General features: G+C 51.2%; 1 protein-coding gene and 1 long non-coding RNA gene across 7 annotated transcripts in view; one reads left to right on the forward strand and one right to left on the reverse strand.

The window, feature by feature from the left end:
- Positions 1-120: 120 nt before the first annotated feature.
- On the forward strand, positions 121-10,915 carry LOC142828107 (uncharacterized). 3 transcript variants are annotated; one of them, XR_012903099.1, is made up of 3 exons: positions 121-896; positions 9,511-9,632; positions 10,288-10,915. It is a non-coding gene; the product is annotated as an uncharacterized LOC142828107 (long non-coding RNA). The 3 variants fall into 3 exon arrangements; XR_012903098.1 differs by lacking the exon at positions 121-896 and adding an exon at positions 8,889-9,163 and having other exon boundaries at positions 10,013-10,915; XR_012903097.1 differs by lacking the exon at positions 121-896 and adding an exon at positions 8,889-9,163.
- NUGGC (nuclear GTPase, germinal center associated) overlaps positions 3,171-14,858 on the reverse strand; it is a 65,683-nt gene continuing 53,995 nt past the window's right edge. For all 4 annotated transcript variants that reach the window (XM_075925947.1, XM_075925949.1, XM_075925946.1 and 1 more), the window contains exons 17-19: positions 13,213-13,349; positions 5,881-5,971; positions 3,171-4,319 (exon numbers count right to left, since the gene is read on the reverse strand). In XM_075925947.1, the coding sequence (XP_075782062.1) occupies positions 4,261-4,319; positions 5,881-5,971; positions 13,213-13,349 (287 nt within the window). In that variant the 3' untranslated portion in view covers positions 3,171-4,260. The remainder of the gene's footprint in view (positions 4,320-5,880; positions 5,972-13,212; positions 13,350-14,858) is intronic.

Genomic DNA, 14,858 nt, shown 5'->3' on the forward strand with positions numbered 1-14,858 from the left:
GGATCCAATTTCTTATAGGCTGGGTAAGTTCCCTGTATTCCCATTAGCATTGGTGCTGTCACGGAAACTAAGACTCGGGGATGGAAGAAGAGAAACACCTTTATTGAGACACAGCTGTGGGAAGTTTCAAAGGAAGACTTCGAAATCAAAATGTCCACAGCAACCTTATATATCCATATAAGGCTTTCATGCCTCATGAAACAAGGTTTATCGGAGCGGTCGACAAAGGCTTCCTTTCTCAACCGTGCCGAGTCTAGACTGCCATGCTGTGCCAGATCAGCTGATCATTGGCACAGTGCGGCAGCCATTTTTATTTTAATGAAGTGGGGATTATTTAAATCCCTGCTTCTTTGACTATGCCAAATAAACTATTTTACATGGTTCCATTGACGGAGCCATGTAGTCTAGACGTAGCCTATGTAAGCTAGTAACAGCATTATGATTGGCTTAATCATCGGAGCTTTGTAACTTAAGTATGCATAGATAAGCTTAGTTACATGAGTTCTCGCCTCATCTCTCACCAGCAGCTACACTGGATCAGTTCGGTTTCAGTAGGTCCGCTATCTATCACACAATGCAGGGTCAAGAGTAGTGATAGAAATGTAGCCGTGTTAGTCTGGGGTAGCTGAAGCAAAATGCAGGACAATGTAGCATCTAATAAACCATCTTGTTAGTCTTTAAAGTGCTACATTGTCCTGCATTTTGCAGGGTCAAGGAAACTGTTAGTTACATACAAACATCCAGAAACTCTTCCACTTGTTCCCTTCAAGAGCATACATTTTCCAGGAGGAGTTTGATCCAGTCCAGTGGCTGTTAGAGTGCAGCCACAGACTGGGACTAGATGCCTTTGGAGCTGGCATCTAGCCGGCTGCTTCTGATAGGCACAGCATGAGACTGTAAGTAATTGGGCATTTTTGGGAAAGTGCTGCCTGGGACAGAGCTGCTGCCTAGCTTGGACCCTCATACACACAGCCTACTGAGAATCTCCACTACAGCTGCAGTTCTTCAAGCGTGGAATGAGGTTTACCGGGGCTGCCGACAAAGGGCTTTGATGTCGACAGGGGGAACGTCCAGACTAGCGGCGAGCCGACAAACAGCTGATCAGCTGTTTGTCGGCTCAGCGCGGCAGCCATGTAAATGTAAATGAAGCCGCGATCATTTAAATCGCGGCTTCATTTGCCTTTGCTGAACAAACAAATCTACATGCCTCTGTCGACAGAGGCATGTAGTGTAGACGTACCCTGAGTCCAGGAGTGTTCACACTCTGGGGTGGGATCAGTTTTGGCAGTGTAACTGCTAGATATCTAAGTCCCAATTATTGTTGTGCACTTCGTTAATGTTATTCATTGTTAATCTGTTAAACCCTGTTTATTTAAGTGAAGTAAAGATTGTTTCTTTTAATGTAATCTATTAGGGTACGTCTACACTACAGCGCTAATTCGAACTAACGCGTCTAGAACTAAAAACTAGTTCGAATTAGCGTTTTGCTAATTCGAACTAGCAAGTCCACATTGAGTGGACTCTGAACAGGGCTTAAGGATGGCCGGAAGCAGTGCCGGCAGGGCATCAGAGGAGGACTTAGAGCGTGGAGCTGCTGTCTCAGGCTAGCCGAGGGCTGCGCTTAAAGGGTCCCGACCCCAACCCCGGACAGACAGTTCTCAGGGGTGCCCCGCTTGCAAAGCAGTCCTGGCTTGGAGTGCCCTGAGTACCCACACTCGGCACATCACAGCACTCAGCCATCAGCCCGGCTGCACTTGCCGCAGGCTGCCATCTGGGGAGAGGGGGCAATCGGGGGGCTGCAGGAGAGCTTCCACCCCCAGAAACCCACAGAGCCAGCCCAGTCCTCCCCATCGGGGGCTCGTACCCCATTCCTCCCTCACCTCCTTCCACTTACCCTTCCCTAGCCCTCCTTCTTATTGATGTACAAAATAAAGATAACGTTTCTTCCAACTTTGACTCTGTCTTTATTGAACAAAACTGGGGGAGACTGGGAAAAGGAGGTGGGAGAGGGGAAGAGAAAGGCTGGGAGAGGGGAGGGCAACTAACATGATCAGGGGTTGGGAACAGGTCCCAGATGAAGAGAGGCTACAGAGACTGGGACTGTTCAGCTTAGAAAAGAGGAGACGGAGGGGGGACAGGATAGAGGTCTCTAAAAGCAGGGTTTGGGTGGAGAGGGTGCATTCAGAAAAGTTCTTCCTGAGTTCCCATAAAGAAGGACTAGAGGACACCAAAGGAAAGGACTGGGTAGCAGGCTTGAAACTAGTAAGAGAAAGTTGTTGTTGTTGACAAAGCAAAGAGTTAACCTGCGGAACTCCTTGCTGCAGGAGGCTGTGAAGGCTACAACTAGAACAGAGTTTAAAGGGAAGTGAGATCAAGTCATGGAGGTTGGGTCCATGGAGTGGTATTAGCCAGGGGGTAGGAGTGGTGTCCCTGCCCAAAGTTTGTGGAAAGCTGGAGAGGGATGGCACGAGACAAATGGCTTGGTCACTGTCTTCGGTCCATCCCCTCCAGGGTTCCTAGGGTTGGCCGCTGTCGGCAGACAGGCTACTGGGCTAGATGGACCTTTGGTCTGACCCAGAATGGCCATTGTAAGCTCAGGGCTCAGGGTCGGGGGTCTCAGTGGACCCCCTTGACTCTCTTGCACACCTGTTCCTGGGTGGCCAGGCTGGCAGCTCTCCTGCCCTAGCCGGCCACTTTCCTGTGCCTAGTGCGGAGATCATGGACGAGGTCCACGATGTCCGCACTAGCCCAGGAAGGTGCCTGCCTCTTGCGGTCCAGGGCAAGCTCCCGGGAGCCGCCAGCCTGGTCCCGGCAAGAGGGGGTGGGCTGGGGGACATCGGGTGGGTGGCTCTGTGCCGTGCCAGGTGCAGGGTCTGCTGGCTGGATGCTGGCAGGCTTGCACCTGGCACGGGCACCGTAGCCAGCCCGTGCCCCTTTAAGGCGTCCGGGGCCGGGAGGGGGGCATAGAGTTTCCCTGGTGTTGGCCAGAGTGGCCACCAGGGAAAACTGGGGAGGGCTAGCCTCCCACTAGTTCGAATTAAGGGGCTACACACCCCTTAATTCGAACTAGTAAGTTCGAACTAGGCTTAATCCTCGTAAAATGAGGTTTTCCTAGTTCGAACTAAGCGCTCCGCTAGTTCGATTCAAATTCGAACTAGCGGAGCGCTAGTGTAGCGGCTATGAATGTTAGTTCGAACTAACGTCCGTTAGTTCGAACTAACATTGTAGTGTAGACATATCCTTAGATATATATGATTTGTAATTGTTGTTCTGGAGGTAGATCCAGATTATTGCTGGAATGAGTTTATTCCTGGAGGTTCCCAGGGCACACCAGTAAGTGTGTACAGGGCCAGCCAGGTGGAGGCACTGCCATTGTATGTTCTTTATGAGCAAGGGACAGCAGCAAGGGGGTGGACAGGGTTTCCCCAAGTAAACAACATCACCACTGGGGTGCTCAGGGTCTCCTTTTATGTTAAAACCATCAGGTGCCCAGGCACACCTGTGAGTGTGACCCGCCCTGGAGTAACTCGGGGAGGAAAAAGAGGGCTACACACGGATATGACATGTCGGCGGCAGATGCACCTTTCCAGTGTTTTTATGATCCAATATCAATCTTGGGGGTAATTCTGCACATTTTCTTGATGAAACAGAAATGTTAGAAAATAAAGTTCATTTTTTGGTGTTCATGAAAACACAGAAAAAAAGCCCAAATAGACTGTTTTCCCCCCTGCAAATCTTTAAATATATCTTTCAAGTTTTTGGAGGGAAAAAAACCTGCACATTTTGTTAGTTGCTAAAAAAAAATTTTTAATCTCTTGAGCAGTTTTAGTTCTGTTCTTCTAACATAAATATGTTTGCAACTGACTCCACCATTAGCAACGTTGGGCATTTTGCAAAGTCTGTGTTTTGGCATTAGAATCTAAGAACAAAGTATTTGAACTGAGATGAGTCTGAAACATAGGTATCCCCTACTCACTTCCATTCAAATGCACTGCCAGGTAATGGAACGAGAATCTCGCTTGCTCTCTAAGATTTGCTATAACACTTAAGGCACCACATGACAGCACATTTCATCTGTATTTCCCATTCTAATTAATTAATGCTACAATCACTGTATTTTAAATTCCCAGTTTACACACACTTAATCATTTAAATAAATCAATTAACACCCCCACAAAATTAAAGAAAAAAATGTCTGTAACAAGCTCCTTAAAAGACAGGTTTTTTGACGGAGAAATGTTGCTGTCTCCTTTTAAAATGTCACACTGTTTTCAGCAGTTCAAGCAGCCGATTAATTTCTCTGTATTCAACCTTGAAGTCTGCAAAAAGAGCAGTAGGTCAGAACATGGTTAGCTGACTTTCTTCTGCAGAAGAATTGGCCATTTCCCTTTGTTACGTAGCACGGAAAGGGTTCTAATCCTCCATCCAAAGGAAGGAACCTCTAAACATCCCTCACCCACGTCTGTAGCAAGGCTATCACCTTTGAAGTCCTTAAATCTTGCTCTGAAGACTTCAACATGCAGAGAATCCCCCCTGTGCATGAGTTCAACCCAGAGAGTGACAGGTGGGGGAACCCTTCCTAAGGATGACAGATGGTCCTACAGCTGTTGGGGTATTTGACAACAGCTGTATTGGATGGACCATATGTCTCTGGATAACTACCACCAGGCAGATTTGAATCTAGGACCCCTGGAACTTAGTGTAGGAGTCTTGATAGCTTAAGCGATGAAGCCAGCTGGCTCCCGGTTGGGCTGTAGAGCTCCCTTCTTCTTTTCTCTTGCCACTGCATGGGACAGTGACCCACCCCAGGCGTGTGGGTTACATCTGCACACAACTTCCACTCTTATGAATGTGTTTTCTCTGGAGTTCACCTTCTTTGGCACTCCCCTGGGGCTTTGCATCCAAAGAGCACAGAGTGCTTTGGAAAGGTGGGGAAAGTGACCCACCTTTTACAGATGGGGAAACTGAGGCATGGAGCAGTTTTGTGATTTCCCAAAGGCCCCACAGAAGCAGCGCAGCCAGCAACAGAACAGATCACTTTAGGGTTAGGCAGGGCCCTGGCACTAAGAAGAGGTGGGCATGTGCAGTGGGTATGGTGGGCAGGGGGAGGTGTTGCCTTCCCAAACCGCCAGCCTGGCCCCACACTCACTCCGCCCCCAGAACACTGACTGTGGGGTACTGGGGGTCGAGTGTTGCTGCCCCCGGCGCCCATTCTCCAGGACTGGGGATGCTGGGGCTGTGCACCGTTCTACCTCCCCGTGGTGCTGGGGGCGTGTGGCTTGGTTCCTGTGGGGGCGGGGCTTGGAGAAAGGGGGTGGGGTTAGGGGCTTGCCTCCCTCAGCCCTACCTTCACCTATAGAGGTAGGTGGGATTCCCAGCTCTGCCAGCATGCCTGTGAGCCATGGGCAGGTCATTTTACCGCCCCAAAGTCAATGGAAACTCCCCCTCCCCCCGAGTGGTTTAGCGGTATGGGTGGAGGTTGGGTAGCCCTTGGAGTGGCCAGGATACAGGGGGCCATGCAGCCCCCCTGCTCCGTCGGCAGCCCCTCCACACTGGTTGCATGATGTGCACCCGGGGTGCTTGTGGCACTGGGGAAAACCCAGCGCCTGCCCTCACGGGCCTTCTGCACTAGCCCCTTTCGGAGGAGCTGCGGTGTCCAAAGCTCACCCCATCCGTCCCTTGCAGGGAGGAGGCCCCCGCTTCACCCTGCCCCATCCTAAGCCCGTGGACGTCTCCCCACACGCACGGTTCTGCTCATGCTCCGAGATCACACAAGGGCCTGGGAAGACCTGGGCATGAGCCCCTTGTTGGACCGTTTCACCCTGCCTGGGACTAGGGGGGGCTCCTGCTGCCTGCCAGCTGAGGTGATTTCGGTGTTACCTGGCAGCTCCTCGGCGAGTTCTTCCCAGTGGAACAGGGCGACTTTGAACATGATGGAGATGGCCATCTGCAGCTGCATCTTGATCTTGTCCTGCAGTAAACACATGGCCATGCTGGTGAACACGGGCGAGACCGCTCTTTGCTCCCGCGAGGGGAGAGAGAGCTGGATCTGTGCTCCAGCTGCACTACCTGTAACTTTCACCTCACAATCACACACACACACACCCCACAATGCCATCAATGGGTCAGGGAGGGTTTTGTGTGACAGCTGGAGGGCTGCACGGGCGTGCTGGTTTGGATGGTCAGGAAGGAAAGAGCCCGCTGGACTCACACCGCAAGGGGAGTTTATGGAGCTGGCAGGTGGCTTGTAGACAGAGCACTTTGCATCTGGGGTCACGGTACAAATGATGGCAGATGTGCCATTTTGATGGCAGAGGAGACCCATCACTTACGGTTTCATCTGAAAAAGCCTAACCCAGCAACCGGCATGAACCAGAGTCTCTCTCTACAACTGTATTAGGAACACATATAAAGCTAAGAAGGGTTTTCTTATTATTATCACTAGCATTATGAGTCCACAGTGAGACACTGTTGCAAAAAAAGCCAACCTGATTCTGGGCGGCATGAACAGGAGTGTTATGAGCCAGACACGAGAAGTCATTCTTCCGTTCTACTCCACGCTGATTAGACCCCAATTGGAGTCTTGTGTCCAGTTCTGGGCACCACAGTTCAGGAAAGATGGAAAGAAATCGGAGAAGGTCCAGAGAAGAACAGCAAGAACATTGAAAGGTCTAGAGAAGAGGAGCTAGGAGGGAAGGCTGAAAAAATTGGGCTTGTTTAGTTTAGAAAAGAAGACTGAAAGGGAACATGATAGTACCTAAAAGAGTGGTACAAGGAGGAGGGGAAAAAATTGTTCTCCTTGGCCTCTGAGGTTAGGACAAGAAGCAATGGGCTGAAACTGCAGCAAGGGAGGTTGAAGTTGGACATTAGGGGTGTGTCTAGACTACATGCCTCCGTCGACGGAGGCATGTAGATTAGCCAGATCGGCAGAGGGAAATGAAGCTGTGATTAAAATAATCGCGGCTTCATTTAAATTTAAATGGCTGCCCTGCTCTGCCGATCAGCTGTTTGTCGGCAGATCGGGGCAGTCTGGACGCGACGCGCCGACAAAGAAGCCTTTCTTGATCGGCACAGGTATGCCTTGTGAAACCAGGTTCACCTGTGCCGATCAAGAAAGGCTTCTTTGTCGGCGCGGCGCGTCCAGACTGCCCCGATCTGCCGACAAACAGCTGATCGGCAGAGCGGGGCAGCCATTTAAATTTAAATGAAGCCGCGATTATTTTAATCGCGGCTTCATTTCCCTCTGCCGATCTGGCTAATCTGCATGCCTCCGTCGACGGAGGCATGTAGTCTAGACACACCCTAGGAAAAAACTCCTACTCGTGAGAGTGGTGAAACACAGGAATAAATTGCTTAGAGAGGTTGTAGAATCTCCATTCCTGGAGATATTGAAGAGCAAGTTGGACAGACACTTGTTGGGGATGGTCTAGACCAGGGCTACTAAACACATGGCCCGTAGGCTGCTTGAGGCCTGTGGCCTGTTTATTTGTGGCCTTCAGTGTGCTTTGGCTTTACACGGGGCTCAACACACAGCCTGCTGATGGGAGCCAAAACAAAAACGCAGTCAATATCACGGGCTTCTGCTGAGATGTGTTTTACTAGTTACATTCCTGGACTGTCATTGCTCATTAAAAGTGCTGTCAGATGGGTTGTGTTGTGTAGTCGTGCCTTAATGTTGGTATTTATGCCTGTCAGTGTGAAAGAATCTGTTTGCATATATTTGCATATATATTTGCACGTATTTGCAACCACACTTAAGTTGCAGCCCTCCGCATGTACTGTGAGTATCATTGTGGCCCCCGGGGCTTGCAAAGTTGAGTAGCTCTGACCTAGACGGTGCTTGGTCCTGCTGTGAGGGCAGGGGACTGAACTCGATGACCTCTCGTTCCAGCTCTACCATGCTAGGATTCCCAGTCCCATTGTGATGGTAGATGATCCTGTGCCTCTTCCCATCTTGCTGCTCTCGGGGGGAGAAGGCTCAGGCCAGCTCTGGCCAGGGGGCCTCTTCCCTCCCTGCTGCTCTGGGAATGCTGGGGTGTGCATGGGCTCTTATCCTCCCCATGGTGGGGCGGGGCATGTGCACTTGGTGTGCTGCGCCTCCTTCTCCCCTCCCTGTGGTGGGGGTGGGGCCTGTCGATGGGGCTGGGAGCCTGTCTCTCCCTGGAAACTTCTCCAGTCTTCTCAAATGTTCTATGACCTGAAATGTCCTGGGCCATTGCTAGATGGAAACGACAAAACGATCAGTATCCATGGAGACAAGTCAACGGTGTCCAGTTACTCTTTCTGTTCTGTGCATGGGGAAGAGCCCACGAGCTACTCGCACCAGCCCAGGATGGAAACACTCTCTCTCCATTCCACTGGTATCTCAGGGGGTGTCGAATAGCAGCTTCGAGTGGCATTGGTTGAGTAAAGGGGCAGTAACAATGAGTCAACAACAATATGAGAATCTTTGTGAAGAGGCCTGGTAAATCTACTTAGGACACTCTCTGTATGTCAGTCATGGTGCTCCACAGATGTGGAAGGGTTTTGCTTAATTTGCATGTATTCCATAGTCTAGTAAGGCATGCATGTACTTATTAACTGTGTCTAGTAAGGCATGCATGTACTTATTAACTGTGTCTAGTAAGGCATGCATGTACTTATTAACTGTGTCTAGTAAGGCATGCATGCACTTATTAACTGTGTCTAGTAAGGCGTGCATGTACTTATTAACTGTGTCTAGTAAGGCGTGCATGTACTTATTAACTATGTGTCTAGTAAGGCATGCATGTACTTATTAACTATGTGTCTAGTAAGGCGTGCATGTACTTATTAACTATGTGTCTAGTAAGGCATGCATGTACTTATTAACTATGTGTCTAGTAAGGCGTGCATGTACTTATGTTTTATCCCAGACCTTCAATAAGAAATCACTATCTGTGATTTGGCGGGGGGGTGTCATAAGCAGGAGGGCTGACCAGCACCTGGGGACTAAGGGGTTAACTATGTGTCCTGTCCCTAGCCAGGTATCTGGTCAGCCAATAGTAATGCAGGTAGGGATTTCAAACTGGGATTTCAAACTGGGACAAGGGAATTTTTATCTTCTCCCTCCGAGATTTTTCTTCCAAGCAACAGGGAGATGGGAGGCCCGTCTCTCTCGGAAAAGACTTCTTATAATGTGTAGGTAGGGCGAAGTTTAGATTTTATTGTTTCTTGGTTTGAGAATTCGGAACTGAGGTCTGTGCTGTTAAAAATGTTTTTTCTTTCTTTAAAAGTGTTTTTCTCTTCCCTGATTTTTCATGGAATTACTTGGGTGATGGCAGCAGATGTTCTCCAAAAGCCGGGTATTAAGATTTAGGGGAAAGTTTTTGTACCAAAGTCTGTAGAGACAAAGTTTGGGGGTGCTTTTGCAGCCCCCCACATCTGCATTTGTCGCGCCTATGTGGGGAACAGCCTTGGCAGCAGGGGAGGGAGAAGAGGGGCGCAGATATCAAGGTGCCCCCTCTCCCACTCTGAATCCTATCTCCACAGAGCAGAGAGGGGACACAACAGGACTTAGGAGGGAGTTTCCTGGCTGCATTTGGGCGTGGGGCAGGGCCAGGGCAGGGGGGAGCCTGCCTTAGCCCCACTGCACCATCCAGGAGCCGCCTGAGGTAAGCAGGGCCCAGCCGGAGCCCACAGCAAAACCCCTGCTCCAGTCATGAACCCCCTCCTGCACCCCAAGCCCCCGCCCTAGCAGCCCTGTATCCAATCACTCTCCCAGAGCCTGCACCTAGAACCCCTCTGGCACCCCAACTGCCTGCCTCAGAGACCCTCCCACATTCCAGATCCCTGAATCCAAGACCAGAGCCTTCACACCAACCCAGTGCTCCTACCTGGGCAAAGGGAGGGAGGAAGGGGGAGGGAGGGAGCATGGAGTGAGCAGGGGAGGGGCTTAGGAGAAGGGGCAGGAGGGTGGTGGGGCAGGGTATTTGGGTTTGAGGTAGGTATTGGATTGCACTGAAATTCAAAAAGTGATCTCGATCTTACAAAGGTTGGAGATCCGTGTCCTTAAGCTGCGCCCTCAGTCACACCTTGCATGGAGCTGACACACACCAGCTGCCTGCTCCTGGCCTGAGGAAGAGCTCTGTGATGCTTGAAAGCCAACAGCAGAGATTCCCTCACCCATGTTGCCTACCCGGGGACACTGACAGCAGCACCAGCCCCCTTGGAAGAACTCCATTGCAGGCCACAGAGGCGTTGGGCTAGTTGGACTCTGCATCCGTAACAACAGGGAGCAACATCAGACTGCTTGTTTGTGTCTTTCAGTGTCCTCTGCACAAGTCCTTGGGGTTCCCCTGCAGGCGAGCCCACAGGGACCAGGGGAAGCTTTCAGGAGCGTGTGGAGAGGATGGTTCATCACACCGTGCCAACTGTTAAACAACTGCTCGTTATTCTAGGCAATGTCAGTCCCCTTAATGCAGGAGTCTCTGACTTTTCCTGGGAGGATCCTCTGAGCTGCAGTCAGCCCTACAAACTACAAGTCCCATGAGCCCTTGGGAAAAAGGAGGGGAAAATTGTTGCTGCTCTTCCAGGCTGTGCAGGGAGAGTCAGGGGAGGCTGCATTTGGGGAGAGGAGCCGGATTGCTGCTGAGGAGCCTTTTCCAGGCCAGGAGCTGTTGTGCTGGGGCTTGGCTCTAGCAGGCTGCTTCGGGGCGGTTGATTGTCCCTGGCGGGGAGAGCCCCCGGCTGTACCTGTGGCTGGGAAGGGCCTGCACAGGAGGTGACTGTGAGTAACTGGGGCTGTTTGGCAGAGCGCTGCCTGGGACGGAGCCCGGAAGACCGACTGACTCTGCCCAAAGAGAGCCAGAGTGAGCTCCCCAGGGACCAGAGCTGCTGGCATTGGGTGGGCCTGCTCCAGCAGCAGAGGGGTTTTCAGCTGGCTGTCTGCCTGGACTGACACACACAACCTGCCCAGGGCTGTCTCCACTCCAGCTGCAGCCCTTTGAGCGCCCCAGGCCAGCAGGTGAGTCCAGAGGAGGGTGGCAGCACATGCCAGAGACACGTCTCCTTTCTTCCTGGGCACTTCAATTGATTTTCTTCATGTTTAGTCTGCTCAACCCTGTTTGGTTACGTTGCTGAGCAGAGGTGGCTAATTCTAATTCAATCAATGAGAGGAGTGTTATTTACAATGGTTGCCTTGGAGTTAGACCCAGATTGTTACTGGAGTAAATTGATTCCTGGAGGCTCCCCAGGTGCAGCATTCAGTGTGCACAGGGCCAGCCAGGTGGAGGCACCGGCACTGTATATTCCTTTAGGACCAAGAGACAGTGGCAAGGGGGTGAGTGGGGATTCCCGGCTATCCAATATCACCACTTGGCTACGCAGGATCCCTGTTAGTGTTAAAACCTCCAGGCACCCAGGGGAGCCTGGCCTGCTCCCGAGTGACCAGGGAGGGAAGAGAGGGCTACACAAAGAAGGTACACATTGCTAGAATATATACTTGCTGGTACCATCAATTTTGTTCCTAGCTACAGCCTTGGAGTTCCGTGCCGTTTGCCATAGGGAACATAAGAACATCAGAGCAGCCATAACGGGTCAGACCAAAGGTCCAACCAGCCCAGTGTCCTCTCTGCCAACAGTGGCCAATGCCAGGTGTTCAAAGGGAGTGAACAGAACAGGGAATCTTTGAGTGATCCCTCCACTGTCGCCTATTCCCAGCTTCTGACAAACAGAGGCTAGGGACGCCATTCCTCCCCCGCCTGGTTAACAGCCATTGATGAACCAATCTAGCTCTTTTTTGAACTCTTTTAAAGTCCTAGGCTTCATCACATCCTCTGGCGAGGAGTTCCACAGTTTGACTATGCGCTGAGTGAAGAAAAACTTCCTTTGGTTTGTTTTAAAACTGCTTCTGAATCATTTCATTTCACACTCTCTCATTCTTATGTTATGGCAACTTAAGAATGGTCATACTGGGTCAGATCAAAGGTCCATCTAGCCCAGTGTCCTGTGTTCTGACAGTGCTCAATGCCAGGTGTCCAGAGGGGATAAAACAGGACAGTTTTATTATTGAGTATCAGAGGGGGAGCCGTGTTAGTCTGAGTCTGCAAAAGCAGCGAGGAGTCCTGTGGCACCTCAGAGACTAATTGAAGTGTTGGAGCATAAGCTTTCATGGGCAAAGACCCACTTCGTCAGATGCTCCAACACTTCCACAGATTGAGATGCGCTGCATGAAGAAAAACTTCCTTTGGTTTGTTTTAATTAACTGTTTTAATTAACCCTGTTAATTTCATTGGGTGACCCCCTAGTGCTTATATCATGTGAACAAGGAAATAGCACTTCTATATTCATTTTCTACATGCCATTCATGATTTATACACCTAGAGCAAACCCCCTGGAGATCTCTTTTCCAAGCTCAGCTGTCTGAGGGTACGTCTAAACTACATGCCTCCGTCGACGGAGGCATGTAGATTAGCCAGATCGGCAGAGGGAAATGAAGCCGCGATTAAAATAATCGCGGCTTCATTTAAATTTAAATGGCTGCCCCGCTCTGCCGATCAGCTGTTTGTCGGCAGATCGGGGCAGTCTGGACGCACCGCGCCGACAAAGAAGCTTTTCTTGATCGGCACAGGTATGCCTCGTGAAACCAGGTTTACCTGTGCCGATCAAGAAAGGCTTCTTTGTCGGCGTGGCGCGTCCAGACTGCCCCGATCTGCCGACAAACAGCTGATCGGCAGAGCGGGGCAGCCATTTAAATTTAAATGAAGCCGCGATTATTTTAATCGCGGCTTCATTTCCCTCTGCCGATCTGGCTAATCTACATGCCTCCGTCGACGGAGGCATGTAGTCTAGACACACCCTGTGTCTTTGCAATGGCTCCTCATGCAAAAGCGGGGCCATATTCTTATTTGTCTTTGTAGCCCTTCTCTGCCCCTTTCCCAATTGTAGTGTATCTTTGTGAGGCGAGCTGAGAGGGCTGCATGCAGTATTCTGGGTGGGGGCATTCCAAACTGTATGGAGGAACATTTGGTTTCAGGATTATTCTCTGTCCCTTTCCATCTGCACAGTTTGCCACCTGTTTACCCCCTTTTCCAGATGCTTTATGAATCTGTTGAACAGCCCTGATCTTTGGTCTAGTATATGGCTGGGCAGCTTGCTCCGGGCCTCTCCTTCTTTAGACACCGTGCAGCTCCCAGACCCCATTTCCCACCACCGTCAGCACAGCCCCACAGAACAGGGGGAAGTGCCTCTCACCTTCAGATCCTGGAGCTGCATCAGCATCTTCTCCTTTGCGTCGTCAAACATCCCACCCTTCGTCTCCTTCCCAATGTTCTCCACGAGCACATTTTGCATCCGCTGGAAGGTTCCCGTGCCCCTGATCTTAGCTGCCGCTGTTGGAAAGACAGGAGCAGTCAGAGTGCTAGATGTGTCTGGGGAAGATTTTTTTGGGGAGGGGGGCAGGTTTGGAGGAGGAAAACAACGGCGGTGACAGCACCAAAGGGACGTCCCCGCTGCTCTTCTAGGGAGAGCGACTTTAGTGCTGGAGAACGGAGCCAGCCTGGCTGCCGCTGAGAATAACCCTCCCTTGTATCTCTCAGGGCAAATGGCCCCTCCATGCCTGTACGTGCTCCAGCCTGAGTGGGCCTCAGGGCGCTGCAGAGGTGCCAGTGAAACGCTGAGCAGCAATGGATTTGTGCCAGATCCCAGCCCCTCTTCCAAGACTGCCCCATCCCCCGCCTCTGCCCCTGCACGGTGACCTGGCTCCTTCTCCCACCTCGTTTATGCTCTTGGAGCTCCTCAGCCCATCCACAAGGCTCAGACTGACCCTCCCCCCCCGCCAAGCCTGACAGCCAGGCCCAAACAAGGACCGCCCCCCAGCACTCCACATCCTGTCATCCCTCCTGCAATGCCCCTCACTGCTAGGGAAGAAACAAGACTGAGGAGCGGATGGGTAATGAACAGCATTACTGCCCACGTTCGTTTACCTCAGACATCCACCACAACATCCGAGTGGCAACAATTTGGCACCAGTTACACCCTTTTATCTATTTTGATGTGGCCTTGTAATTGTGGAGCTAATAAGTTAGGGTATGTCTACACTACCCCGCTAGTTCGAACTAGCGGGGTAATGTATGCATACCGCACTTGCTAATGAAGCCCGGGATTTGAATTTCCCGGGCTTCATTAGCATAAGCGGGGAGCCGCCATTTTTAAATCCCCGCTGCTTCGAACCCCGTGTAGCGCGGCTACACGGGGCTCGAACTAGGTAGTTCGGACTAGGGTGCCTATTCCGAACTACCGGTACACCTCGTTTCACTTAATTCGAATTAGTGAATTTGAACTAAGCTAATTCGAACTAGTGCATCTAGACCTAAAAACTAGTTCGAATTAGCGTTTTGCTAATTCGAACTAGCATGTCCACAGTGAGTGGACCCTGAACCGGGGTTAAGGATGGCCGGAAGCAGTGCCAGCAGGGCATCAGATGAGGACTTAGAGCGTGGAGCTGCTGTCTCAGGCTAGCCGAGGGCTGTGCTTAAAGGGACCCAACCCCAACCCCGGACAAACAGTTCTCAGGGGTTCCCCGCTCGCTTGTCTAACTCGATGAGGGACAGCAAAGCAGTCCTGGCTTGGAGTGCCCTGAATGCCTGAACTCGACACATCACAGCACTCGGCCATCAGCCCGACTGCACTTGCCGCAGGCTGCCATCCAGGGAGGAGGGTCAATCGGGGGGCTTCAGGAGAACTTCCACCCCGAGGAGCCCACAGAGCCACCCCAGTCCTCCCCATCGGGGGCTCGTACCCCATTACTCCCTCACCTCCTTCCACTTACCCCTCCCTAGCCCCCCTTCCTAATGTATAAAATAAAGGACACGTGTGTTCAAAAATAGAAACTCTCTTTA

The sequence above is a fragment of the Pelodiscus sinensis genome, chromosome 3 (genome assembly GCF_049634645.1).
Source record: "Pelodiscus sinensis isolate JC-2024 chromosome 3, ASM4963464v1, whole genome shotgun sequence".
NCBI classification, from domain to species: domain Eukaryota; kingdom Metazoa; phylum Chordata; order Testudines; family Trionychidae; genus Pelodiscus; species Pelodiscus sinensis.